The sequence below is a fragment of the Protopterus annectens genome, chromosome 4.part1 (genome assembly GCF_019279795.1).
Source record: "Protopterus annectens isolate FY-2018-M chromosome 4.part1, PAN1.0, whole genome shotgun sequence".
Lineage (NCBI taxonomy): Eukaryota > Metazoa > Chordata > Ceratodontiformes > Protopteridae > Protopterus > Protopterus annectens.
Window position 1 is genome coordinate 720621551 of NC_056734.1, and position 27209 is coordinate 720648759.

At 34.6% G+C, this 27209-nt stretch overlaps 1 protein-coding gene across 1 annotated transcript in view; it reads left to right on the plus strand.

Annotated features, from left to right (window-relative positions):
• Positions 1–27209, plus strand: part of KCNAB1 (potassium voltage-gated channel subfamily A regulatory beta subunit 1) — a 1829051-nt gene that overhangs the window by 757003 nt on the left and 1044839 nt on the right. The window contains exon 2 of the mRNA XM_044070489.1: positions 8804–8847. Within this exon, the coding sequence (XP_043926424.1) occupies positions 8804–8847 (44 nt within the window). The remainder of the gene's footprint in view (positions 1–8803; positions 8848–27209) is intronic.

The following is a 27209-nucleotide window of genomic DNA, read 5'->3' on the forward strand; positions in this document are numbered from 1 at the left end:
TACTGCAGCATAGATCATTTGAACATCTACTGTTATAGTACGTTTATGTATACAACTGTACTGTTCTACAACCCAAAATGTTTACATGCAAATTTGTATTTTATTATAGTACAACTGAAGTAGTAGTTGGTCTGACTCATAATGCAGATTCAAGTAGCAAAGTCTATGACTGTGTGTATGTCTGCATGTCCTTTTAATCAAGCTGAGAAACCAGTATTTATTGTCTCCAAAATGCTACGACATGCTAGAGGAAACAGAAGCATGCATTCTGGTTTTAGTCTCTTTGTGACTGTAGTGCTGACAGCTCACTGTATACTTTTTATTCTGAATTTGGAAATGGCCAACCTATAGTCACATCTCCACTTTCACAATATAAAGTGCACACTAGGCTGTCTGGACTATGGCCAAAAACAGAATGAAGCCATCGAGTCCATGCCATGTAGCATTTACAGTTGTTCTGTTCACCATGATGTAGTTTAAGTGTTGCAGTGCCAAAATACCACACAGAAGCCAATGTTTAATGTTGCCTATTAAAACGTTTGTCCTCCTTTCATTTACTCGTGCAGGTTTTTAGCACACAGGCTGTCTTTGTGAATGGTATACTCAAAGTCCAGGTGAAAGTATATGTACCATTCACACTTAGAATGGGGTGATGAAAGGTAGTAGTTTCATTTAGTATTTTAATATGAAATTTACATGGAATTATTCTTAATGTAACTATAGTTGGCTATATATGCAGCTATTAGACAAGTATCACATATGTGCATCTTTTATTTCAGTTAACAATAGAAGAAAAAAGTAAAAATGCCCTTTTTAGGTCACTACATGCCCCTCTCGACCTCCAGCCTCTCAGCCTTCAGCATCTTCTGGCACTTCTGACCAAAACTGAAGACTAGGTGCTCTCTTCAACTGGCTGCTGTATTACCTGGTATACCAAAAAAAAAAAAAAAATTATGTGAAATTTAAAACCTGCAATGATCTCTTGGTTGGTGATGTCCATGATAGTATAACCTTCAGGGGTGAGTATTAATCCTGTTGTTTTTTCCCTGCCATTTCTCCAGCTACAATTATTAGGACACAAACTACCAATCCCTGACTGCCAGCTTCACCTAAATCAACAATTACAGTTTGAGCAACCTTCTCATCAGATTTTCCCCTTACAGATGTTCTACATCAGGTGTTTTGGGCAGACCTCTATATCTCATTGGGGGGGGGGGGATTCCCCAACAAATATAAACATCCTTTTAGTTTGCTCCTCTTCTCTGGAAAGAGGGAAAATGCAATAAATTATACATTCAGTCAGTTTGATCCTTGTGAAATGGGCTACTCCCTTGCAGAAGTACACCTGCCTTTGTGACACTGATTTTATGACAGACATCAGTCTACATTGTGATGAATACAGTAAAACAGCTATGCAGGCTTGTATGTAGCAGGTCATTGAAAAAGTAATAACAATTAGGAGGTGGTGCATATTTAAATAATACTAAAACAAAAATAAAGACAAAGACAATGGAGAGGTGAAAATACCAGAGTTATTTTGACTTTTTATTATTCCAGTGTAGCTGGTCATAAAATTCTGCAGAAAACTATTATTTAGTAGCAGTAAAGAATGTGTAAGTCTTACAAATTAAACAAATATATATGAAATAAGAGACTGCAGAGGTGAATACATTACTGTACAATGCAATTTTAGGTATTTTTTGCAAGTAAGGAGTTAATAAGTCACAATGTTTCACAAATTAACATATTCTGTAACTGTTTCTTTATCTTAAAAATTTGTAGGTTCGTATTTTATTAAAAGAGGCCATGCAATATAAAGAACAATATTGCCAGACTTAGCCACGCTGAGTTATAGGTTATCTTGGATGTTAATTAAAACAGCCTCTAGAGCTCTTCTCTCAAGATCATTTTAATCTCATAGCAGTCATTTAAACACTGATCTGAGTGGTTGTGTTGAGGTCATCACCTCTTTCCCCTTAGTTTATATTTGACAGCCCACCAGCTTCTGTGCTTACTGTATTCTTTACTGCATATGCTATTCGTTTTACTTTTTTATACCTCTCCATGATATTAGTCTTTATTTGTTCTTAGGGACCATAAACAGTTCAGATGTTTTTTATTTACTTCTTCAGAATATGTGAACAGTCAATAAGCAGCTAGTTGTTGCAATAAACGTAACTTTAATGTTCATTTAATCTATGTTCAGAGATTAAAAAGCAATTTTTTTTCTTTTTGTAGAGTAAAATCTGATGTACTTTGCTCTGCTCTGTATAAGTTGCTACATTTTTCTTTTATATCTTAGTGACCCTTTGTCTGGGCTATATTAACATACTCAGCTAATAAATAAACAAATAGCTGCTATTATGTGGTTATACTTTAGTAAAGTATACATATAAAGCAGAGTGCTTAGTGCAAATTATAGCACAAAATACATTATATCTGCATTAACACTCTGAACATCTAACTAAATTAATGGACACAAAAAAGATCTGAAATTATTAATTCCAGCATCTAATAAAGATAAAATATTTAGAGATTAAATCAACAGCAGTGTACCAAACAAAATAACTGTTTTTTTCTACAACCAAATTAAATGTTTCTCTGATTAATTTCATCTTATGCACCTTTTGAACAGCTGAATTAATTTTCAGAAAATTATCACATTGGACTGTGATTAGATCTCTAGTCATAGTTATATAATTCTACATTCAAAAAATGGATATAATGAAACTCACCTTGAATGTGGAGTAAAACAAAGCTTGAACTGTAAATCCTGAGATCCAATTCAAGGAAATATAACTACTTGATTATGACTAGAGAGACCTGATCATTAATTATTTGCAGTTCACAGAGGTTTACCTACTTGCTTACTACCAGTTAATAGGACAGCCAAATTATTTACGTCTTTGAAAGCCACGACACGCATAATGCTGGCACATCTTTGTAGTATACGGAGCTTTGGCTACTCTAACGGGATAGAGATAAAGAGTGAGAGAATGAGAGAGTCTGTAGAAGTGGAAAGTGTTTTACAGCTTTGAAAGCCAGAAACAATGTATCTCATGTTGTGGCAGCTGTAAATGTTGCAATGTATTTTAACATGCCTCACACCAAAAAAAGAACTCCAGAAACCAAGAAATATATTCAGCTTTTATAACTGCTTCAGATTCCAACCACTGCTCTCTGATTGTTCTCATGAGAGACTGCACATTGGCAGCACAGAAAAGAGCTCAGCAAACATTGTTATGCATCTTTCTTAAGCCAGGGAGAGATGCTTAACAAACATTCTAGTGTATGGTGCGTGACTGTACTCCACAACTGAAAAAAAAGATAGAACAAGGTGGTTTAGGATTACCTGATTTGAAGGGATATTTCAGAGTTACACAGTTAAGGCTCCTATATCACAAGCACAAAGCTATAATTCAATGAAATGGTATGATGATGAAATGGTGGGAAGGTCAAGAAATAAGAAAGAGTGGAATTTTGGATTCAGATCCTTTCGGAGAATAACAATAGACATCCAGGTTATTACATTCATAAAGTAGCAGAAAGTATTCTAAGAACTAAGCCAACACTGGAATGGAGAAAGGAGATTCTACTGACAGGGAAGAATACAATTAGTGGTTCAGACAATTGACAATAGGGGGCTGGAATTTACTCGAGAAAACTGTCAAAGGAACCAAGGTACTTGGAGCAAATAATTAAAGAGGGAAGGTTAATAAAATGGGAACAGGCCAAGAATACATTTGGACTACAGACTTTCCCTGTCAAGCATTGACATCAGAGTACAGGCATAGAGAAAGGAATAGTGGGTCCTAAGTGAAAGACCAGCACTGGTAGAGTTTTTAGTACTCTAGAAGAGAAGCTGCTGTTAAAAACATGGATAATTAGTAAAGCATATAAAATATTACATTATAGATATAGGAATCAGAGGAAGTTGGAAAGGATTGAGAAGAGAGACTGGATAAGAAATTCATAAAGAAACAATGGGAGGATATTTATGGCTCCCAAATATGCAACAAAGTCTAGAAGATTTAGGAATTTGCTTGGAAGTGTTTCCATAGGCTATTTTATACCGCAAACAGACTACATAGGATTCTTCCTCAGCTAGATTGCAGATGTTGGAGGTATGATGGGGAAGAAGGAGGTAAATGGGAACATATTTTTTGAGCATAAAGAATTGTCAGATTTTAAAAATTCCTTGCAGAATCCTTACTTTGTCAGAAATATTGGGGGAGCAAATTGATGTAAGTAAGGAAATGATTTTTTGAGGTGTGATGTTGTATCTGAATTGCATAGACATAGAAAAGCCTTGCTGAGTTTAATTCTGGTGGCTGCCAAAAAAATTAATTGCTAATAAATGGAAATCAAAGTCTAAACCATCCATATTAGAAGTAGTGATTACAGTAACAGAGATAAAAGATCTGGAAGTGGGAGCTTTAGAAAAGGGTAGGAGCAAATTACACAGAAAAAATGGGAATTGCTCTCAAGGTGAATTTCTTGGCATCCATGCATTGAGTACAAAATAAGTGGGTTATGATCAGCAAACCAATCATAAACCTCTATATAAACATTACGGTGATACGTCAGATTACACCTCTAATAAACATTACGGTGATAAGTCAGATTACACCTCTAATAAACATTACGGTGATAAGTCAGATTACACCTCTAATAAACATTATGGTGATAAGTCAGATTACACCTCTAATAAACATTACGGTGATAAGTCTGATTACACCTCTAATAAACATTACGGTGATAAGTCAGATTACACCTCTAATAAACATTACGGTGATAAGTCAGATTACACCTCTAATAAACATTACAGTGATAAGTCAGATTACACCTCTAATAAACATTACGGTGATAAGTCAGATTACACCTCTATATAAACATTATGGTGATAAATCAGATTACACCTCTAATAAACATTACGGTGATAAGTCAGATTACACCTCTATATAAACATTATGGTGATAAATCAGATTACACCTCTAATAAACATTACGGTGATAAGTCAGATTACACCTCTAATAAACATTATGGTGATAAATCAGATTACACCTCTAATAAACATTACGGTGATAAGTCAGATTACACCTCTAATAAACATTACGGTGATAAGTCAGATTACACCTCTAATAGAACATTACAGTGATAAGTCAGATTACACCTCTAATAAACATTACGGTGATAAGTCAGATTGCACCTCTAATAAACATTACGGTGATAAGTCAGATTGCACCTCTAATAAACATTACGGTGATAAGTCAGATTACACCTCTAATAAACATTACGGTGATAAGTCAGATTGCACCTCTAATAAACATTACGGTGATAAGTCAGATTACACCTCTAATAAACATTACGGTGATAAGTCAGATTGCACCTCTAATAAACATTACGGTGATAAGTCAGATTACACCTCTAATAAACATTACGGTGATAAGTCAGATTACACCTCTAATAAACATTACGGTGATAAGTCAGATTACACCTCTATATAAACATTACGGTGATGAGTCAGGTTACACCTCTAATAAACATTACGGTGATAAATCAGATTACACCTCTAATAGAACATTACAGTGATAAGTCAGATTACACCTCTAATAAACATTACGGTGATAAGTCAGATTGCACCTCTAATAAACATTACGGTGATAAGTCAGATTGCACCTCTAATAAACATTACGGTGATAAGTCAGATTACACCTCTAATAAACATTACGGTGATAAGTCAGATTGCACCTCTAATAAACATTACGGTGATGAGTCAGGTTACACCTCTAATAAACATTATGGTGATAAGTCAGATTACACCTCTAACAGATGCTGTAAAAAGAAAGAGCTTGTAGACAATCCATCTCGTAGCTGCTCTGGTTAAGGAGTATGGCAAAGTGACTGTTGTTCTCCTATGTCTTGGTTCAAATCCCAGGGTAGTCTATTTTAATCAGCGTCAGTGATACAACACATAGCACACTCACCTTTGGTGAAGAAGGCTGTGTGTTCTATTTCCACACCAGGTAGATTGTTGCTGACACTGCAGTGCAGCATAAGGGGTGTTGAGGTGCTACACTTCTGAGTGTGCCATTGTTCAGATATGACATTACACCAAGACCCCATTTGCTTGAGTTGGTGGTAGTTCAGGTGGATGTAAAATCCCATGGCACCTATCGAAAAGAGTAGGGTACATTCCCCAATGCCTTGGTCAAATTTCCTCTAGTAGTATAAATACCATTGCGGGTTCCCCTGAAAAGAGGCTACCAGCCTAGTGGGACTAACCCAGTCAACAAAGAATAAATAAATGACTAATTATAGTTTTGTACCTTTGTGAATAGTATAGCAATTATGCTGTGTTGATGAAGTCAATAAAAAGGCCAAAACATACATGTCCAAAGCTAGTGGGGTTTGGCTTTCTTGGCCTGAATGTAACCATAAAAATGTAAAAAGGGAAAAAAGTCATGGACATTCAGAAGCCATGTAGCCGAAACACTTGATATCCTTAAAGGTTCATTTGCATATATCACATGGGCCTCCATTACAGGTTTAAGGTATCACACACAGTGAAAACTCTAGCTTGGCTGTTTTTTGCTTACATTTTCTTACAGTTTTTATTGAATGGTTGTTTAAATGACCTTTTTTTATTATATATATATATATATATATATATATATATATATATATATATATATCATCTCTCTCTCTCTCTCTCTCTCTTTATATATATATATATATATATATATATATATATATAGATATTGCCTGGGTCTAGTTCACATGATGACATTTTTAAACTTTAAAGTTCATATGGTCAAGACAGTATGATTGATGTTTTAAAAAGTCAAAAGCAAATTAAGACCGCAGTGTTTTTGCAGGTGCACCCCCCACCCCTTGTTAATTATATATACCAACTCCAAGATCGTTCTACGTTGGGGAAAAGAGCAAATTTCTCAGTCCCCATTGTACTATGAGCTCAGTACTAACAATTTGACTTTTAAAAAGGTCGATCACCATATGAAGTTCATTATTTTAAAAATTTGATCGTGTGAACTAGAGATGTGTGTGTGTGTGTGTGTGTGTGTGTGTGTGTGTGTGTGTGTGTGTGTGTGTGTGTATACACGTGTGCTCACTCTCACAGTGGGAAAGATCTGTTTTAGAACACTTGAGTGCTTGTCGAATTAAAAGCCACATAAATAAATTAAAAGAAAATTCTTACAAGATGTTATCTTGGAAGTACAATTTTATGCTTTTAAACTAGTTGTAGAAATACTGATCTTTTCTGATATATTTTGTCTATATTAATTTCAGTTCTGACATTTTATGTTGTTTAGTTTGACTTGTTTTCATGTTTTTAATATGATGGAGCTTTCATCATGGCCGTCACCTTTTATAATAAGTTAAACAGCATGATGAAAATAACTAGTAATTTTCATTGTGGTTTATTAAAACTGAAGCAAAATCAGTACTTCACAGACATTGATGTTAAGGACAGAATTAAAATAACTTGCTATTTTACTGTTGATTATGTTGTCATTTTAAATAGTAGGGGTGTTAAAATATGTGAAATTATTTGGCAAGTTATCCATCACCCTTGCGAGTTAAATGTATTAATCCAGCACCTGGACACATATATGTTGTACAATTAGAACTCAACTAAGCCAGCATAGTGGTAAAAATATTTCACTATCTTGATTATGTCACAAAAACATATTTTCTTCCTACTACATCACTATTTATAATACATCATTTAAACTGTTCCACTTATAGAAGTACTGTTCACAGTATTCCAAGCCAATTAACTTAGAAACTAAAGCAGGTACAAAGTCACTGTAAACTTCATCATAAGTGCTAAGGTATGCAGCATGTTAGATGCACTGAATGCGTGCACAGGCAATAAATATCCAGAACTTCTTGTAGAGCTTTTGCAAACCTCACTAATGCTCTTGCCAAGTAGTTTGAAGCTGCAAAGGCAAAATAATATGTAGTGAAAAAAGTAAACCATGGTATATATAGAGCCAGACGTAGGATATCACTGAAATGCTGTGCTAGTTTGGAATACTTATTGCATATCATACCAATTAAAAGTTTATCCCTTATGATATGACTCACACTCTCTGCAGTACTTGACAAAGAATGAAAACCATGGACAAGTCACTCATATGCAAATACATGCTTGGTATGTCTCAAAGTGGTGGCTATGCACACACACTCTTAATGAGCATTTGTACAACAAATTAATAAAATATAAATAAAAAGCACTTTGTGATTAAAAAGACTTGCTATTAATGTTGCAGGGAGTCTAGACTGCATTTGCCATTTATAAATAATTGTTGTAAAGAGCTTTCTGACTATCTGCCTTACAGCACAACTGGCATCTAAGACAAAAAAGCTGCAACTGGATATCAAAATGATTAGTATATTACATCTATTTTCTTTATTTCTTTATTTATTTTATTGCATTTGTTTACCAGAGTAGGCACTGATCAAGCAGGAACAATCAGAAGGCAAGACTGGGCCTATAAGCCTTCTAGTATTACCATTAGGGAATCAAAGACTGGGGATGAAAATAAATCCTGGTTATGCAATTAGTAGGAGGGGAACCCCATGGCCGAAACATGTGTGATCAGCTAAGATAGTAACTGTATGCTATAGGCATTTTAATTGGCACTGCTATAAAGATAATTATTTACTTAAGGTAGGGTACTGGAGTAAAAGAAAGAGATCTTTTTCTAGCTATATAATGACAAGATTTTCTTCTTCTTCTTCTTCTTACAAATAATGCAATTGTTTTTATTTCTAGGAATCTTGGAAAATCAGGACTTCGAGTTTCTTGCTTAGGCCTTGGTAAGTTTCTCATTAGTTTATTTTCACATATTCTTTTCTAGACATTTAACTGTAGAAGGGATTTATACTTTTTTAATATGTGGTGGGGAGGAAAGGGCTAACTTCAGTTTCATTATTTGTGTCTGGCAAAACATTATAGTTTACCAGGAAGGGCGTATTACTAAGATCATACTAATTTTGTTGAGTTATAAGATAAAATCACCCATAAACAGTTGTGAAGAGATTAAGACTGCCAACTACAGTAATATGGAAAGTCACAATTTGTAAGTGCTAATCAGGTGTAATACTAGTAGAAACCACCTGTGTCAAAACCTTATTAATTTCACATTGATGCCTGCGAACTCTTATAGAAGGGCTCTAAAACGAAATATACACAACTCATACTTGCTGCCTTACAGGGATGATGCTAGAAACATTGCAAACAGATCATTATCCTTCATAGTGAAGTTTTATTTATCTTTAAGTTATCTTTTTCTGCCTGAGAGACGTTGCTTCTCACTGTGATTTGACGGCCACAAAACCAGAACAGATGTGCACCACTTATATGAGTGTCAAAAGGGCTACTGACAGCCCATTAATTCAGCAGAAGCACTGAATCACTAGTGTCAGTCTAGGTGTTAATAAACTCATAGATACTTTGACTGCCAAGTCAGTGATGTCTGACTAATACCTTTAACAGTGATACTTTTATATTGCTTTCTGTGTTTATATTTATTCCGTGCTTGACGTAGCATCAGAAGCTATGAAAGCTCATAGTACATTGCAATGTCTGTTACTTTCAGCTGTAAGTAATTGGTTGTCCAGGGATGTGAATGCTACGGACTAAAAGGAGTGAGCCACATTAAAGGGCCTACCATAATGTTGTTATGTTTTTTGATCACAAAAACAGGTAGAATAGGATACATTGGACAGAAAGAAAAAGGGGTCAGAAGCAGAGGAACACACATAAGGGGAACAGGAAAGGTAAGAATGGGAGTAAGGAGGCAGAGGAAGGGTATACTGATTTATTTATTTATTTATTTATTTATTTATTTATTTTTTTTTTCTTTTTGGGACAGGTGTCCAATTTTTTTTTTCGTATTTTGGAAAAGGAAACTGACAAAGGAGGTAAGGGAAGGAATAAGTAAGTTAAGATGGTAAAATTTACATGCAAAGCATACATATTGTAATTATATTAAACATGCAGACTGAACTACCAAAAAATTAACTTTATATACCAAGTGTTGGTAGATATATATATATATATATATATATATATATATATATATATATATATATATATATATATATATATATATATATATATATATATATATATATATATATATATAAGTTTGGGGGTGTTGGTGCTTGCCCCCCTGCAAAAACGAAGTTTAAGGGAGAAGAACGACTTTTGAGATTTGCTTTTTAACTGGATTTTTGACCTTAAGATTAGATAATCATAGGATCAATGGAGGTTACTAGCTAATGGCCCTAGAGCCTTTTTAAGCCTAGTCATTCAGGCTCCAATTTTCACAATTTTCAATGCCCATAGGCCAGAATAGCTTTGGTATATGCCTGTGCCTTAGGGCATCAACAAACTGCCCCTCTCTAATAAGGGCCACATGTGAGTTTGCAATTTTCTATCCATTGGTCCAAATTGTATTTGAATAGGCTTATGGAAGAGCTCTGATTCACATGAACGGGAGTATGTTCCACCTTTTTGGTTTTGTTCTGTTGGCACTCAGCATTATGAGCGCCAACATTTCAGTGGGGGCCTACTCACACAAACATAAAACAGAGACAAAGACCAACAAGGGAGGTGATGACATTGAGGGTTGGAGGAGAGTGGAATTATAGGTGTATTTAGAAAGGGCACTGATGATGTGGAAGACTGAACACCAAATAAGGGAAGGCAATGACACACAAGGAGGGGGATCACCAGGATGGGGGTTATTGTGGATGTGGCCTTCTGAATCACTGTTCCTGTGTTATACCCAGGTGTAAATTAGACAGCACCTAGATTACCCTTCCCATTGGACCCCACTTATAGAGGTGATAAAATGAGAAGCAGTGCTGCCCAAAGCAAGCTTCCTGTCACTGGTGTATCAACTTTCCAGTCATCTCCTCCAACTCGCTGTGGGTAACATACTGCTCACCCCTGGCATTGCCATCAGGGGGATCAATGGCAGTCCTGTCCTGTGAGGCACCTCTAGAAATGACAAACTGTCCTCCTGCCAGCTCCGTGTTGGTGTTGATCCATGGGGAATGGACATAGAGGATGGCTGGGACTGATGGGGAGCTGGATACCAGGTCAATATCATTGGCACAACTGTGATAAATGCTGCGGAAAATGTAAACAAAAATGTCAAAAAATAAAATAAAAAAGTAAATAATGCATTTTTTTAAAGAAGGATGAAGACTAAGGAAGGGAGGGAAGAGGGAAAATATATAGGCATGAGAGTGACATATGGCATATATTAACCATAAAATCAAATAGCTACATAACAGTCAAGCAGTTACATTTACATAATGGCCCATTGCCAACCACTGCCTACTTGAACTTTACTACCGGCCCTATAGTATTATGTGGTGGCAGAATAGTGGTGTAACATGCAGCTGTCACTGATGTGTGTGCAGAATGTGCTGTGGGACATTTGAGCATGAGCTATGTTGTGTCTACAAAGACCATATTTACCAGGGTGATACATCATAACTCTGGCATAGTACATGCAATCTCAGTAATATTTTATAAACAGCATGTATAACAACAACAACCTGCAAAGGGCACACATAATTCTTATATGCAGAATTATATGTGACATATTCATAAGCCCATATATGTTCAATAACTAGCATGCAGAGGAAACCTCACGATAGGCAGCAACTTTTACATTGCCACAACCCAGCACTGTGCTAATTTGTAGCAGCTGCACATACAACATGCACCTAGAGTTAATGAATTCTAAGAAGCAATACGTATCCCTTCTCCTAAAAAAAGCATACCGACTGCCTCCACTAGAAATGTCTGCTCCCCATTACAGCCTAGCGAGATGCAAAAAGAAAAAAAATGAAGTTGCATATTCAAATCATTCAGTCACGTACTTACAATAATACATCTTTGGTGTACTTTCTCTCACCTCTTCTTCCAGCAGCTAAGAAGGATAGAATGGTGCCTCCTCGGGTTGTCAAAATTGTGCCTACACTGTTCATTAGAGTGGGGTACAACCATGGCCTCAGACATCTACCTGAAAAGACTGTGCCAGGCATCCACTTTATATTGGGGATCTTCATAAGAGTCCCCATTCAGGCACTCCCAGTGGTCTCTATGGAGTAAATACAAGTACCCTCCTCCAACTGCTGCACCATTGCGTAGCACTACCAAACTTGGTGGTTTGGAAGCCATAGTCATTCATTGTGCTGAAGTACAGAGCACTATGGCAAGCCTTTTGTGGTCATGCAAGTTCACTTTTTCAGCACATGCCATGCACCACAGGCCCCTGTGTTACAGCAACCTAGAAAGCTGCTGGCACCCAAGCCAGCCTGCACACAATTGCTCAAGGATGATATTTGGCACTGTGGTCCTACATAACCCTACATATGGTGATAACTGTCCCCTGCACTCTTTGCTAATTGGATAGCCCATATCTGATGTGCAATTTTACCATTCTGTGCATGGAATAGCACAGTCTGGGTGAAGATTTGCATACATCACTTTTCGTTTACTCTATACTGCTTTATTCTGGCCCATACTTATGAAACAGCTATTGCTTCTTAGCCAGTGCCTCAGCATTCTACACCCACCTTTACCTGACATATTCTTCCACTATAGCCAGACCAGTTAGCTACTTTTTATAGGCACTTCATTAGGTTCTTCCTGTACTGCTTGGTCTCTGGGATCTTCCAGAAAGTGTCTGCCCTGTTTTAACTGGCTGTCTTCAATGATGTTATGAGAATATCTTACTGCGTGGTACCCAACCAGATACATCCAGAGACTATAAGCACGTTTTCAGCAGGCAAATGCACATTCAGTGATGACCTGGGTTTGTGATGGGGCATAATTGTAGCCATTCTTTGCCATGGTCTGGGGATTTCTGATAGGTGTCATTAGTCACAGCTCCATGTCATATCCAGCATCGCCAGTAAAATATCTCTTGATTAAATCACTCAGCACAGACAGTTAATATACTGCATGTGTGCTTTATGTGGGAGTCGAGGGTACTGCCTGGATGGCCTGCGGAAGCATTGTATATTACAGCATCTTTGTTACATGCCATATGGCAGATGATGGAGTGCTAACCACTGCAGTTACTATTCCATCTTCCTGGTCCCTCTCTGGGGCTATTATTGCAATGTGAAGGCAGTTTATGGCCGCAGTACTTCAGGGAAACAGGCTATGTCATAGAAAGCCCACACAGTGTTGACTTTCTCCTCTGTGGCAAGTGGAAACCACTTATGCTCCCCATGCTGTAACAGGGCCTCTAGGAACTGGTGCAGTGAGTGTTCATTACCATTTCATTATGCTATCATAAGTTTACTATGCAGGCCTTGCAATTTCCTAGGCTAACCTGCCTATGCTCAGTATATCTCTGAATTGCCAGAACCCTCAGTGTTACTGCTCATTTTGTGAAATTATTTACTTACCATAACACAGAAAATGTTTCTGAACCCCAGAGGTTGTACAGACAAGCTGGAAGAATTGTTACTATGAGATATTACGGTGCAAACTCAGAAAGGTTACTGCAAAGTGTCCACAATGTGAACTCCTTGTGATAATATTCCCACATTCAGAGACAGCCGTCCCAGGCTGTCTCAGTAGCCATGCTAGGGGATAATGAGGCATTCCAGTAAGAGACATTCACTGATTAGTCATGTGCTCTCCCCTGTATTTAATTATGGATCTGATGACGGCCAAGTACAATGACACTCTCACTGTCTTTGATCGTGACCATGCCTTTACTTAGAAGTGGAGCCTCACAGAAAGATTTCCTCACTACCATAGCTTCCTGGTGGTCAAAGTTTTGGTTACTATCTATCTGTGGTTCTAGGTCCCTCACCACTGGGTCTATTTTAGGGATGTGCTATCAATATTATAATTTGCAGGGATATCTGATTTACTAAAAAGTATGGTTACACATTTTTTAGCATCCAGTCTCAGAATGTGGTTTTGCCACCAGTCGGTTCTCATTTTGTGGATTGGTGGGAGGAAACCACTAGACACCAGGGATAACCTTATATTATCTTGCCTTAACAGCGCTTACACATGATGTGTGTTTTTTTGGTGAGGAACACTAGACTTAGGGGATAACTCACTGCGCCTTAATAGCACATAAAAAATATGTAGGTCAGGAGTGAAACACTAGATACCATGGAGAAATCTTAAATATCACGCCTTTACAGCACATAGACTCTGGAGGAACAATAGCCACCAAGGGGAAACCACTCAGTACATCATACCTTAATGGTACTTAGGGGAGGAATACTGGACAGTAGTGATACTCTTCATACTGTGTCTCAGAGGAAGTTAACAAAAAAAAAAAAAAAAAAAAAAAAGGATAGTGTAGTTGATATGGAAAATTGGACACTAAAGATACTCTACATAGTTAAACATAAAGGCACAGGACTGTTAGTCCTCTGCAATACCACTAGACACCAAGGAAACACTGAAATATTAAATAAGCCTGTAAAAACATGTGCCAACTGAATACAAAGGAAAAACAATTCAAACCATGTCCTTCAATACAGAGGCCATAAGCATTAACCCACTACACCAACTAAACTGCTAGCACAGGTGTGTTTTATTTATAATGTAAAATGTATAAGAACTAAAGCTCACAACAGTCCATGAGTTATGAGAGGCAGTGGGGGACGCTTCACCAGATAATTTAAACTACTTTTCTGAATCGCTTAAAAATGTTAATAGAGCAACAGCTGTATAATAGGAATTACAATTCTAATTTCTGGCATTATGAACTGACTCTAAGGATATATCCTTTACAAGGGCAGGGACATGTCCTGAGAAGAGACATCGGGGACATTCTATTAACTCAGGGAAGGTATGAGATGTGTGTGTGTGTGTGTGTGTGTGTGTGTGTGTGTGTGTGTGTGTGTGTGTGTGTGTGTGTGTGTGTGTGTGTGTGTGTGTGTGTGTGTTTCACTCTGAGTATGCAGTTGTGTGAGAGAGTGTATGGCGGTGCATTTACTACAGCAATGTATGGACTGCCAATGTTAACTATCAGAGGAAAATATTGATTTATATTTAATCCAGTTAACAGACATGCAGATTAGCCAGTTATGATGTCCTTCCTCATTGCAGCTTATGTGTCAATGAATTGTAATGCTACAAATTGCTGAAACAGGGCTTTTTCTCTTCAGTCCTTACCGTGAGCACTGGGTATCATTCTGAATCCCCACATATGTCTGATTTAAATTAACTTCAAAGGTTTCCTCACTGCTAATGTTATTCTTTTATCAAAATGTTATCACCTGCTTTTTTTTTGGTTTATTAGAATGTTTTCAACAGGTGAGTTCTTGTGTTTAGTATTCAGTACTAATGTGCTAATCTAAGCGTTTTGTGTTTTATTTATTTTTATTCAGTTAATAATAGATAAATAAGCACATAAAAAAGAAAAAAAAAACAACTTCCCTTTTGTTAAACATAGGATACATATATCAAAATAAAGAATTGTCTTTAAAAGTGTAAGGCATACCTCTCAACTGTACAGATTTTCACAGAATGTCCAGATTTTTGCCTCATATGTTTGGCCTGTTACTCTTAAAATTGTGGTTTTCTGCCAAATCATCATCAAATCTTTGAGGACTGAAGTCAGAATATAATGACACATATATGAGATTCAGACTTCATGCCCTTTAGAAAATTCATGCTAATGCAAAACATTTTATTCTATCAACTTTCTAAGTTTGTAAGAGCAATATTTAAAATTTGTCCTTATTTTTGGTCTTTTGTCCCCCCCCCCCCCCCATTATTTATGGTGTGTCCATATTTTTGCTCAAAGAGTTAGAGAGCTATGGTGTAAAGTAAAGCAAAATGTTAACAAATAAATTGAAAGGGGTGACTCTGGGGAAAAAAATGGAAGAAAAACTGAATGGAAGAAGTGCAGCATATGCAAGGTGTGACTGCAAGATATGCAGAAGAAAGTGGAAGGGTGAGGAAAGAGCACATTCACAAAACTGATAAAACAGGGATTTTGTATATGAAAACTCAACGTTTGAGAGTTCAGTTATGTTAGTAGGGTGAGTATAAATGTACAATGGTTACTGTAACCTAAAAATGTGCAATATGTTATCAGACTATTAAAAATAGAACTGTAGAAAACCTAAAGAGAGTAAACAATTATTATCAGGCAACTACAAGAAGCACTAATATTTTCTGTAACAAAAGCAATAAATATGCCCAAATGGTGAACAGTCTCATTACAATAAAATCAGTGAAATTCATTCAGATTAAGATACTTCCTTTAGTATTACTATTATTATTGTTTGGGAATAATAGCAATCATATGGTTGTCCTACTACAGAAACATTTTAAAATGAAATATCCATATTATTTAAAAATTAGATTATTAAATTTAACCATCCCAGGGATTCATTAAGATCCCTAGAGTGGGCCATAAGGCCCATTGTAATAAAGCCAAGTTGCCATGTGTCAGTATTTGGTGATTCAGGAACACATTATCCGCGATGAGAAAAGACCTCATTATGGACTAATTTGCATGTTTCTGAATCGTGTTACCTATCACACAGTGCAGATTAGTACTTTGCATGGTAGGTGACAGTGTTGGTGGTCGCATCATGAAGGCTATAGCTTATTAGTTTATTGTCAGGTGATAGCTACCATCCCGTACATTTAATCATGATTTATTAGATCTACATCAGTCTGGATTTAAATCGATTCACATTAAAGAGATTGCACTCATTCAAGTAGTAAGTGACCTCCTTATGGTGAAAGTTCAAGGAAAGTACTCATGAAATGGATATAAAAAAGCATTTAGCCTTGATCCTTCTTGATCTGCCTATGACTTGTGACACTGCAGATCACAAGATCCTGACGGAATACCTGCAGGTGCACAGTGGGTTGTCTATTATGGTTTTGGACTAGTTTGTGTGCACTGTATCTGGCTGTCATCTGCAGATGATATCAGATGTAAATTGCTCTGGCTACTATCTGCTGGAGTGTGCATCACATGGTTCAGTTTTGTCTTCATTGTTGCTCATTGTGTAAATATTGTCACTAAGTGAAAACAGGGGTAAGGGAGATATTTTTTATCATTTCCACACCATCAATATTTCAACTCTACCCATCAGTTTTTAAGAAAATCAACCTCAGTTTTCATTACAAGAAGAGTGCTTGGATTCCATCTCGGATTGGATAAGTGTTCTCAACTGGAACATAAGTGAGCTGACACTATGGCAATGCTGATTCATGCTATTTTCCATCAGTCAAATATTTCTCTGCTCTATACTTCTCAGCTGTCTAGGTTTTTGGAGAATGTCCAGATTTTCCCTCATATTTTTGGTCTGTTCCTCAAAATTTGTGGTTTTCTATATTTTTGTGGCAAATAAGTGAAGATTGAATTCACTAAATAATGACAAGGCGTTTGAGTTTCAGACTTCATCTCCTTCAGAAACTGCATGGTAACACAAAACCTTTTATTCTAGCAACTTTGCAAGTTTATAAGAGCGATATTTAAAATGTGTCCATATTTTTGGGACTCTCTCTCCTCATTATTTGTATTTTTGTCCAGATTGTTTATGCTAAGGGAATGAGAGCTATGTCACCATTAATTATTAATGGTATAAATCATTTGGAATGTATCCTCCTTCCATTTGTGATATGGGTACTGTTCTTGATGACAGACTGATAGGGACCAGGTGTTGGTTTTCACTAAATTATCTTACTTCCATTGGGAGAATATTGCCTAGATCAAATTCTGTATGCCATCTTTAGACCTTGGGATTGTAATAAATGCTCTATTGTGTTTTATCTTGTCTACTATGGTGCTCTTTACCTGCGAGTTCTGATAGTGATTTGCACCCCACCCCACTGGTGCAGAACTCCATTTCCAGGCTGTTAACTGGTACATACAAATCAAATCATATTACACCTATGATTGAGGAACCGGACTGTTGTTGGATCTGGCCAAATATGTATTTAAGATTTAAGATTGTTGCCTTACATGCACTATGTGATCTTCAACTTACATATTTAAAAGAGTTACTGAGGATCTCTGTACCTGTAAAATAGGTTCTCAGCTGCAGAGGTGCTGACTGTTGTAAGGACTCAGTTACATGCATCACCCAGGATCTCCTTCTCTTATGTTACCCATGTTTGTTGGAACATATTAGTAACTCAGGATTGGGCTTGTGGTATTTTTTGTTTTTTAGGAATGCATGAGATTTCATTAATTCCTTCTTTTAGGAAAGGTTTATTGTGAGCTAAGCAGACATCTCTACATTCAATGTTTAAATGTCCCAATTAGTTTCATCATCTGAAGCAATAAAGATCTGGACTTTACTTTTAAGTACTTTGTTTTTTAGTTATTTATTCTTTTTAAAATTTGTACATGCTTATTGTAAGGATTTCACCTTTAAACAGATAAATAAATAAAATAAAATAAAATAAAATAAACAAAATAAATGTCTGTATGGTCAGGGCAACTACCTTTATGACATATAGGAAGAAAATTCAATAAAAGCAGAGAAACTGACTCAGAGGCAACAGGAGGAAGGGAGCATTCTAAAGTGCAAATCTCAAAACTGTTGTCTACCAAAAGAGTGGTGTTTCTGGAACACAACATAAGAGAAGAGAGAAGTTCTACTAAGAATGTAACATGTGATGGGAGTATGTAGAAACCTATAAATATAAGAAAAATAATAGCCACATCCAAGAGTCTGTATTGTAAAACCTTTATTGGTCCAATAAATGGCATCAGTTTATCTGTAAATTCTAATGCTGCTCACTGATGACCTTTGACAGATGGGTACCACTCTTGTTTCTGAAACATAAGTGATCAATTAACACTCTTATGTGTGATTACAAGTGCACGAATATCAGCTTGTATCCTAAAAGATCAATTCTGCAGTCTTCCAGGGATTTTGGGATTTTTCCAACATGAATCATCCACAGACTTGATATGTGTAAGTAATGGGGATGGGAGGGTTCGGGGGCTTCCACCCCTGCAAAAACAAGTTTTTAAATGTATTTATCACTTGTGAATGCCGGATGAATTTGAGTGACATTGCTTTTTTGTGATCTCAGCTAGGTGTGGCTTTTCCAAAAATGTAGGTAGACAGCAAAGCAGAAGGCAAAATTGAGGATTTTGGAATCCTAAGTAGCAGGGAGAGAAACAACAACCAATAGGGTGTGAAGGAAATGTAACAGATCTTCCCAGATAGGGTAAAACTGTTCTCACAAGATGAATGCAATAACAGTTAAGTGGGGTGGATTGATTCTAGTCTCATTTGATTGGGAAGACAGAGATGAAAGGCAACAGAAAAGAGAAGAAAAGGTTAGCGAAAGTAAAATACAGTAATGGGAGCAACAACAACCACACTACAGTGCTACAAAACGTCATGACTAATGAGCATCAACAGACAAATGCAGGACTTTATGTGGTAGTAAGAAAGATGACAGCTGGTGAGTTAGGCAACTTTAAGGGCATAATCATGCAGAAGTGAGTGGCACTTACAGTGACTAATCAGAGAACAATATTCTGATCATCAGTGAGGACACGCTGAGTTTATGGAACAAAATGCTTGCAATCCTGCCACTTAATAGCGGTTACTATACATTCAGGCGTACAATTATAGAAGCATACATTGTGTGGGAGTTTATTTAAAAGATTTTTGATGACCGCATACCTTTGCAGCATTTTATTGCTGGTATATAGCTGCTTTCTCACACCAGACAATTTTATGCATACTGATTATTTTAGGACACTGTTCATAGGCATTTTTGTGGTGCACTGTATGTGCAAAACCTTAAATGCATAAAAGTGTAAGGAAAGATCGTGACCTTACATGCACAGAAGGCATTTTTGAAATCATTAAACTTCCACATGTGTGCTTGGATGTCTTTGTAGAAAAGAAATGTATTATTCCAACTACAATCATTTCTATCCACATAAAATAGTAGGTTAGAAAAGGGACACTCTCCAGCTTAATGCATGTGTTTGTTTAGGCAGGCCAATGTCTCATAGACTATAGGGACTAGACAAACATTACTTAATTTTGACAGGAATATCATCTACTTTACCTCAAGGTACATTTCTTTTTTTGGTATTTAAATGGAATAAATTGACAAGAATAATTGTCTAGTTAAGGTCCCTTCAGATTATTAAAGTAACCAAAACATTAACATTTTTTTCCAAGATTAATTTTATGTGCCTTACTACTCATTGCAATGTGCTGTCAATAATCCATCTACCTTACAGCCGCTGAACACAAATCCCGTAGTCTATTATTCAATCCACTTGACTGTTTATTTATGCACTATTTAACCATCTGGTTTATTTCTACAGCAGATTTTAGTGTAACTATAGTACCATTCTTGACAAGTTAGAGCCAATATTTATGAAAAATGATGCATTCTGTCACTTTCCATCAAGGACGAATGATGCTCTGCTCTGAGAAAAGCACAGCAGGTGTCATGAAACTGCTCTGTAATAATCTGTTTTCACAGGACCAGTTTTGTATGAACTTGGGCCATAATCTAAGGTGTTTCCTTTAGATCTCCTTCTGCTGTTGCTGACTTCCAATTTTACCATCTTAAATGTTGTTGCTTAATTTTATTATTGATGGCTCTGAGTCAAGTCTGAATACAAAAATCCATGCAAGTCCAGCCAAGTGCAAAGGCAAGATGATGAATCCAAACAACAGCAGTCAGCACTTCAAATCAGCAAAACCATTTATTTAATATTATTTCATTAAGGAACAGACAGATTTTGGCAACTCCATACCTTCAGTGTTATAGTTCCAAACAGCAATGCCACATTAAAATATGCAAGTGATAGAAAATCATTAAAAAATCCCCACCAATTTAAAGAGACAGCATCACTTCATTGAGCCCCAGTGAAAATAAAGCCCCCAGTCTCACTATCCCAGAATATTCCTTATTATTCACAATGCCATGCCGACCTAACTTATTACATGAATTTGGATAAATTCTGTCAATAACAGTGAAATTAAACACAGCAGAAAGATGTTTCTGGACATGCTTATATAATACATTGGACAGGCGGTCATTTCTTTTTTTTTTCTCAAAAATGTTTTATTTTTCAAATACAGTTGAATAAATTCCATAGCATTTGTATATAACATCTTAAATAACTACGTACACTATTTACATCAGCCTGACACTATAACAGAGCTCAATATATACAATTACATTATAGGTATAACAATTCAGTTATCAGAGTGCATCTGTTCAGTTATTGTAAAGAGTCAATCAATGATAAGACTTTTTTCCATGGATTGTTAATAAATGGCTTAGGTTGAATCCTTAATTCTTTAATTTTGATTTCCATCAATGCTGTGGTCTTCAGTAAGCTGTAGAAGTCTTCCAAAGTTGTCATTGTGTTTGTATTCCGTCTTCTTGTTATACATATATTGTCCATACTAATAACCACAATAAAGGAGAAAAAGGTGCAATTGCAGCTTAGAAAACAGTTATCCACACCTCAATGGAACTCCAGAAGACAGGAAACAGTCAATGGGCTTAACACAATTTTAATGCAGTAAGAAAGCACAACACATAAACGATACTCCTTAGAAATACATTTTCATCCTCAACTTCATCAGATACCAGATCAGAAAACTGTGGTAAGCCCATCAACTGTTTCCTGTCTTCTGGAGTTCCATTGAGGTGTGGATAACTGTTTTCTATTGTCCATACTAGATACATATTTGACTCATTCAAATGAGGACCTTTGTACACATTTAATAATACTAGAGCTTTAGATAAGTTAAACAATTTATTAAATAAAGCTTGTAAAAATTTTTTAATACCATTCCAAAATGGCTTAATTTTAACACAGTCAAAAAATGTGATTCCAATCTGCATTGTGTATTTGCTCACACCCCCAACATATTCCCTTTGAGGAAGAATTAATTTTAGTAATTCTATCTGGAGTTAAGAATGCTCTGTGCAAGCATTTCCAATTAAAAACTTTCCAGTATTGTGTAAAGGATGTATGTTTTATTGCTAATAAAATATTTGATTTAATTTCTTCAGTTAGCTGTAATGAGTGTCCTTTTATTATATAATTCCAATATGAGGATTTGGGTGTTGTTTTATAATTTATCAATATCTTTTAAAATTTTAAAATACTACTTCCCATCTCATAATCATTATATATGATTTCATATGGGTATTTCATACGTTTACGTATTTCTTTAATGAAGAATTACTAATTATTCTGCATAAATATTGCGCAAACGTTAGAATGCTTTGCATAGTTAGCCAATCTTGTTGTGGAATTTTGTATGTTGTTTCTATTGTTTGCATATCCAGAACTTTTAGTTCTTTGATACAGTAAAACCAACAAACAAATCCTTTCTGTTCCCAGGAATTAATTATTTCTTTGTATATTTTATGTGGGTAGTTATTTGCAACTATGAATGGTGTTAAAAGATCAAACTAGATTTTTAAATCTATTTTTGCATTAATAATTTTCCTAAAGGAGCCAATGTAATAATTAATAATATGAGTTTTAGTGGGCTTAGTTATGTTATGTTGCATGCTAATACATAATAAGTGCCATGGCAAATAGTTTTTATCTGTTATTTGAATTTTTGTTTTGTAAATCAAATTCATTTATTGATATTACAGTTAGTAATTCTTTCCAATGTGCAGAATGATTTGGACTTGTCCAATCTGAGATTGTTTTAGATAGTGATGCTTTTATATATGTTTCTATATCTGGAAAGTTTAGTCCTCCCTGTTTCCATGGTCTGATATGATGTATTAGAGCTATTCTGTTTCTTTTTTGGAAACCATAAACATTTTATTAGGCATGAGTTTATTTCTTTGAGTATATTCCTTTCTGGTAACAGTTGTATTGCCAAAGCTATATATAAAATCTAGGGTAGTAAAACCATTTTTATTAAGTGTAGTCTATATTCAAATGTTAATATTATTTTGTTCCACTTTTCCACAGAGATTTTAATTGTATTGCTGATTTTACTGTAGTTTTTTGAGCCTAATTGATTATTATCCTTGTATAACTCAATTCCTAGATATTTTAAGGTAGATTCTTGTTTCCCTATAATGTAATTCCTCTTCATCTGCAATTCTTTTTTTTTTTTATTTAAAAATAAAAATTTTTATTTTTATTTATTGAAATGGAGTCCTGAGTCCTGTAAAATGTGTCAATTAAAATATCTAATTCTTCTAATGTCTCTTTTGTATTGGATAATGTCAATAATATGTCATCAGCAAAGAGCATTACTTTATAATCGTATTGTTTATAAACATTTACTCCTTTGATTTTTGTATTGTTACATATTGAATCAGCCAATATTTTAATAGCCAAAGTGAATAGAATCGGTGACATGGGACATCCTTGTTTAGTACCCTTTGTTATATGTACAGATTCAGAGGTGAAAGGACCTAGCTTAACATACACTAAATTATTTGTATATATATATATATATATATATATATATATATATATATATATATATATATATATATATATATATATATATATATATATATATTCTTTAGTAGATGAACAAAGGAAGGAGGAAATTCAAATGACACCAGAATTTTGAATAAATAATCCCAATTTAGGGAATCAAAGGCTTTTTCTATATCTAAGCCAATTATGAGTGTTTCTTTATTTTCTTTATTAACATAATCTATAAGAGAAATTATCCTTTTAATATTGTCATGTTTGTGTCTATGATATATAAATCCAGTTTGATCATTATTTATTGTTTTGGATAATGGTATTTTCATTCTGTTAGTTAATATTGTCATAAATATCTTATAGTCATTATTTAATAATGATACAGGTCTATATGAGGTACAGAGGTTTGGGGATTTGTTTAACTTTAGGATTGGTGTGATTAAGGAATATCTCCAAGAGGGTGGCATTAAAGCTTGTGACTGAATTTCTAATAGAGTTTTATGGAAGAGGGATGGTATCCTTGAAAGAAAAAGTTTATATATTTCCATAATTATGTCATCTATACCTGGAGCTTTATTATTTTCCCTCTTTTATTGTATCTGTAATTTCTTTGTAGGATATGGGTGCTTGCATATCTAGTTTTAATTTTTCTGGTATTTTTTATATTAGAACATTTTTCATCTAGATTTAATTGAGCAATATGTATATTTTCTTTATGGAAATGTTCCATATAGTGATTTCTATAGGCATAAAGAGTGTCACCTATATCCGAGACATGTTTCCTTTTTTTTCATGGAAGATACTTTTAATGTTATTAGCTTTTGATTGTATTTTGATTCTTTTGGATACATTATGTAGATATTTGGGAGAAGTGGCCAAGCTATTAATTTTTAGTTTTTCTAAAGCTAAACTAGTTTTATGTGTTAGAATTTCATTGTACTTATTGTTTAATACTTCTACTTTCTTTTTCATCTCCAAATGATTAAGATTTTTTTCAGATTTTACTGACAAAAGTTTGAATTGTATATCTAATAATTCAGAATCCCATTTTCTGATTTTTTTATGCCAAGTTAGGGTTTTATCATATATGTAAGCTTTTAACGAGTCCCATATCATTATTTTATTTATCTCTGTGGTGTAATTAATATCTAAGGAGAACTGTAATTCAGTAATAACCAGGGTTTGAACTCTTTCATTTTAGTTAAATATTCTGGCATTCTGGAGTTAAAGATTAATGGTTTGTGCCCATTTTGATGTTTTAGTATCAATGAATTGTTGTCAGAAAAGGGGCAGGGAATGATTGAGAAATTATTGATTTTAGAGTATAAGTCATGGGCAGCAAATATTTTATCTATTCTAGTTTGGGTACCAAATCTGTGATCTTCATGGGAAAACAACAAAGATGTATCTTCTTTAAATTTGAAAGATGAAATGATTCTACCCACTTGTTTAAAGCTTTTGATACAACATATGTACACAGCAGTCTTTTATTTGTAGTTTCAGAAATATCAAATAGACAGTTAAAATCTCCTCCTAATATTAAGTTGCCTTTATAATTACTGGAAATGAAATCCAAGTGTTTTTTAACAGTTCCTGATCCACTTTCTTCCTAACTTTCCAAACTTTGTTGCCTGTCACTACCTCCTAAAGTTTTAAATCCCTTGGGACATATTCGACCAATGACTACAAAAATTACCTCATTTTAATTTCCTAAAAAAAAAAAAAAATACTACTGAATTAACCTGATGTAATTTTCCTATCGAAAATTATTTTTTATTTCTGTATTATATAACATCTATTTGAATTGTGCAATTTGGGTTTGTACTATACAAAATATGTATTTAACATTTAATTGAAATGTATATCATGGATTTGTGCTCTTTCTGTACTATATATTTGTATTTCTCTGGAGCTTTTCTCCCCAGGACTCCATTGAAAATGGGCTCCTTGTAGCACAATGGACTATCCTGGAAAACAAACTGCAAATAACTAAGTAAAATAAATGTGTGGGAACCAGTATAGATTGGCTAGGGTCCATATTCTTTTATTATATTTAACTATTACATGCCATAAGGCCTTCTTTATCTTCATATTTATAAATGATTTCTGGGTTAATCACATTTGTTTTCCATGAAATTGTTACCCCTCTTGTCTTTGTCTTATAAGTGGATTGCGCCAATATCATATATTCCTTAGGATTCCATTTGTAATTGTCATTTGTTTTGAAATTAGTTTCTTGAAGGAAGACAATTTGTGCATTGTTCAGTTTTAAATATTTCAGTATATTTGATCTCTTCCTAGGATTGTTTAAGCCATTGGTATTTAAAGATAATAAAGTTAAATTCATTTTAGGTTATTTAGACTATGTATTTTTTGTTTTATTGTGACTATTAAACACTTTCCTCTGATAACTATAAAGTATATGTTTGAGCTTTTAAAGGAAATTATCAGTTTTATACTTTGAGTGTTACCAATAAAGTGATGTTTTGGTCAGGCATACTAAAATGTTTTTGTGAAATAAGAAATTTAAAATAATAAATGTTAACAAAACTAAGATCCACACTAAGCCATGGAATGAAAACCATTCCTAATCTGATGGATAAACCTACGTCCATCAGATTATCACTCATACCTTGACAATCCAGAACATCTGTGCTCCATTAATTGAATTATCATATGGAGAATATTTGTAATAAGAATAAGCAATATTTATATTATTTTGAACAGATATAGTACTATTGTAATTAGACTATTCTAATACAATATAATATAAATGTCTACTTATTGTATAAGCAATTAATATTTACATGAAAGATAGATGACAAGCAATTCAATCATAGTAAAGTAGGATGTATCATATACAAAAACCTCAGTAAAAAAATATAGCACACAGTTATTTTACATATTCACCTTTGTTGATGAAGTCTTTCAAAACATTACTTAATATAAATAGATGGTAATAATATTTATACCTAATGTTTATAATACAATGTATTTTACTGGATAGATCAGAAGTTATATTTAATTGTTTGCCAGCATTTAAGTAATCACTTTATTTGTTGCTAACTTACTTAAAGCATCAAGTTTGTTTTATGTAAACATTGATGAAAGTTAGTGCATTTTAATTATCAGTGCATCCCTCATCCCCCTATTTCCTACACATAAGTATTTTCTTATCTGTCATTTCTTATTATAAAATGAGTGAAATTATTGGTTGAAAACAACAAATTCATGTATTGCAATTAATGATTACAAGTTCCCTTTTCATATTCATAAATTGCCATTTTATGGCATATACTGAAAGTTTTTAGATTTAAATGGTAATATTTTATTTTATATAGGCAGCAAAGGTTAAACTGAGTGATTATTGTAAATTTAATACTATTTGTTCAGAATGTGATTGTTACATTCTGTGACATTCTTTGTTTAGTCTTCTATTGTTTCCCTTGAACAACTTTGTCAGTTTGGTGTCATGTATAAAACATTAGTTACCTTGGTAACAGCTTAAGTATTATGAGTATGGTCAAGATGTGTTATAAAAACCACAATTCAAGTTAATGCAATATATGACTTCTTATATGAGAAAATCATCATGCTTCCCCTTGATGTTCAATATAGTATATGTCATTTATGACAAGTTAAAACAGTAGTGTTATTATACTCAAGCCCACGTTATTAAACTGAGTGTCTATTGACAATTTAATACCATTTGTTCAGAATATGATTGTTACA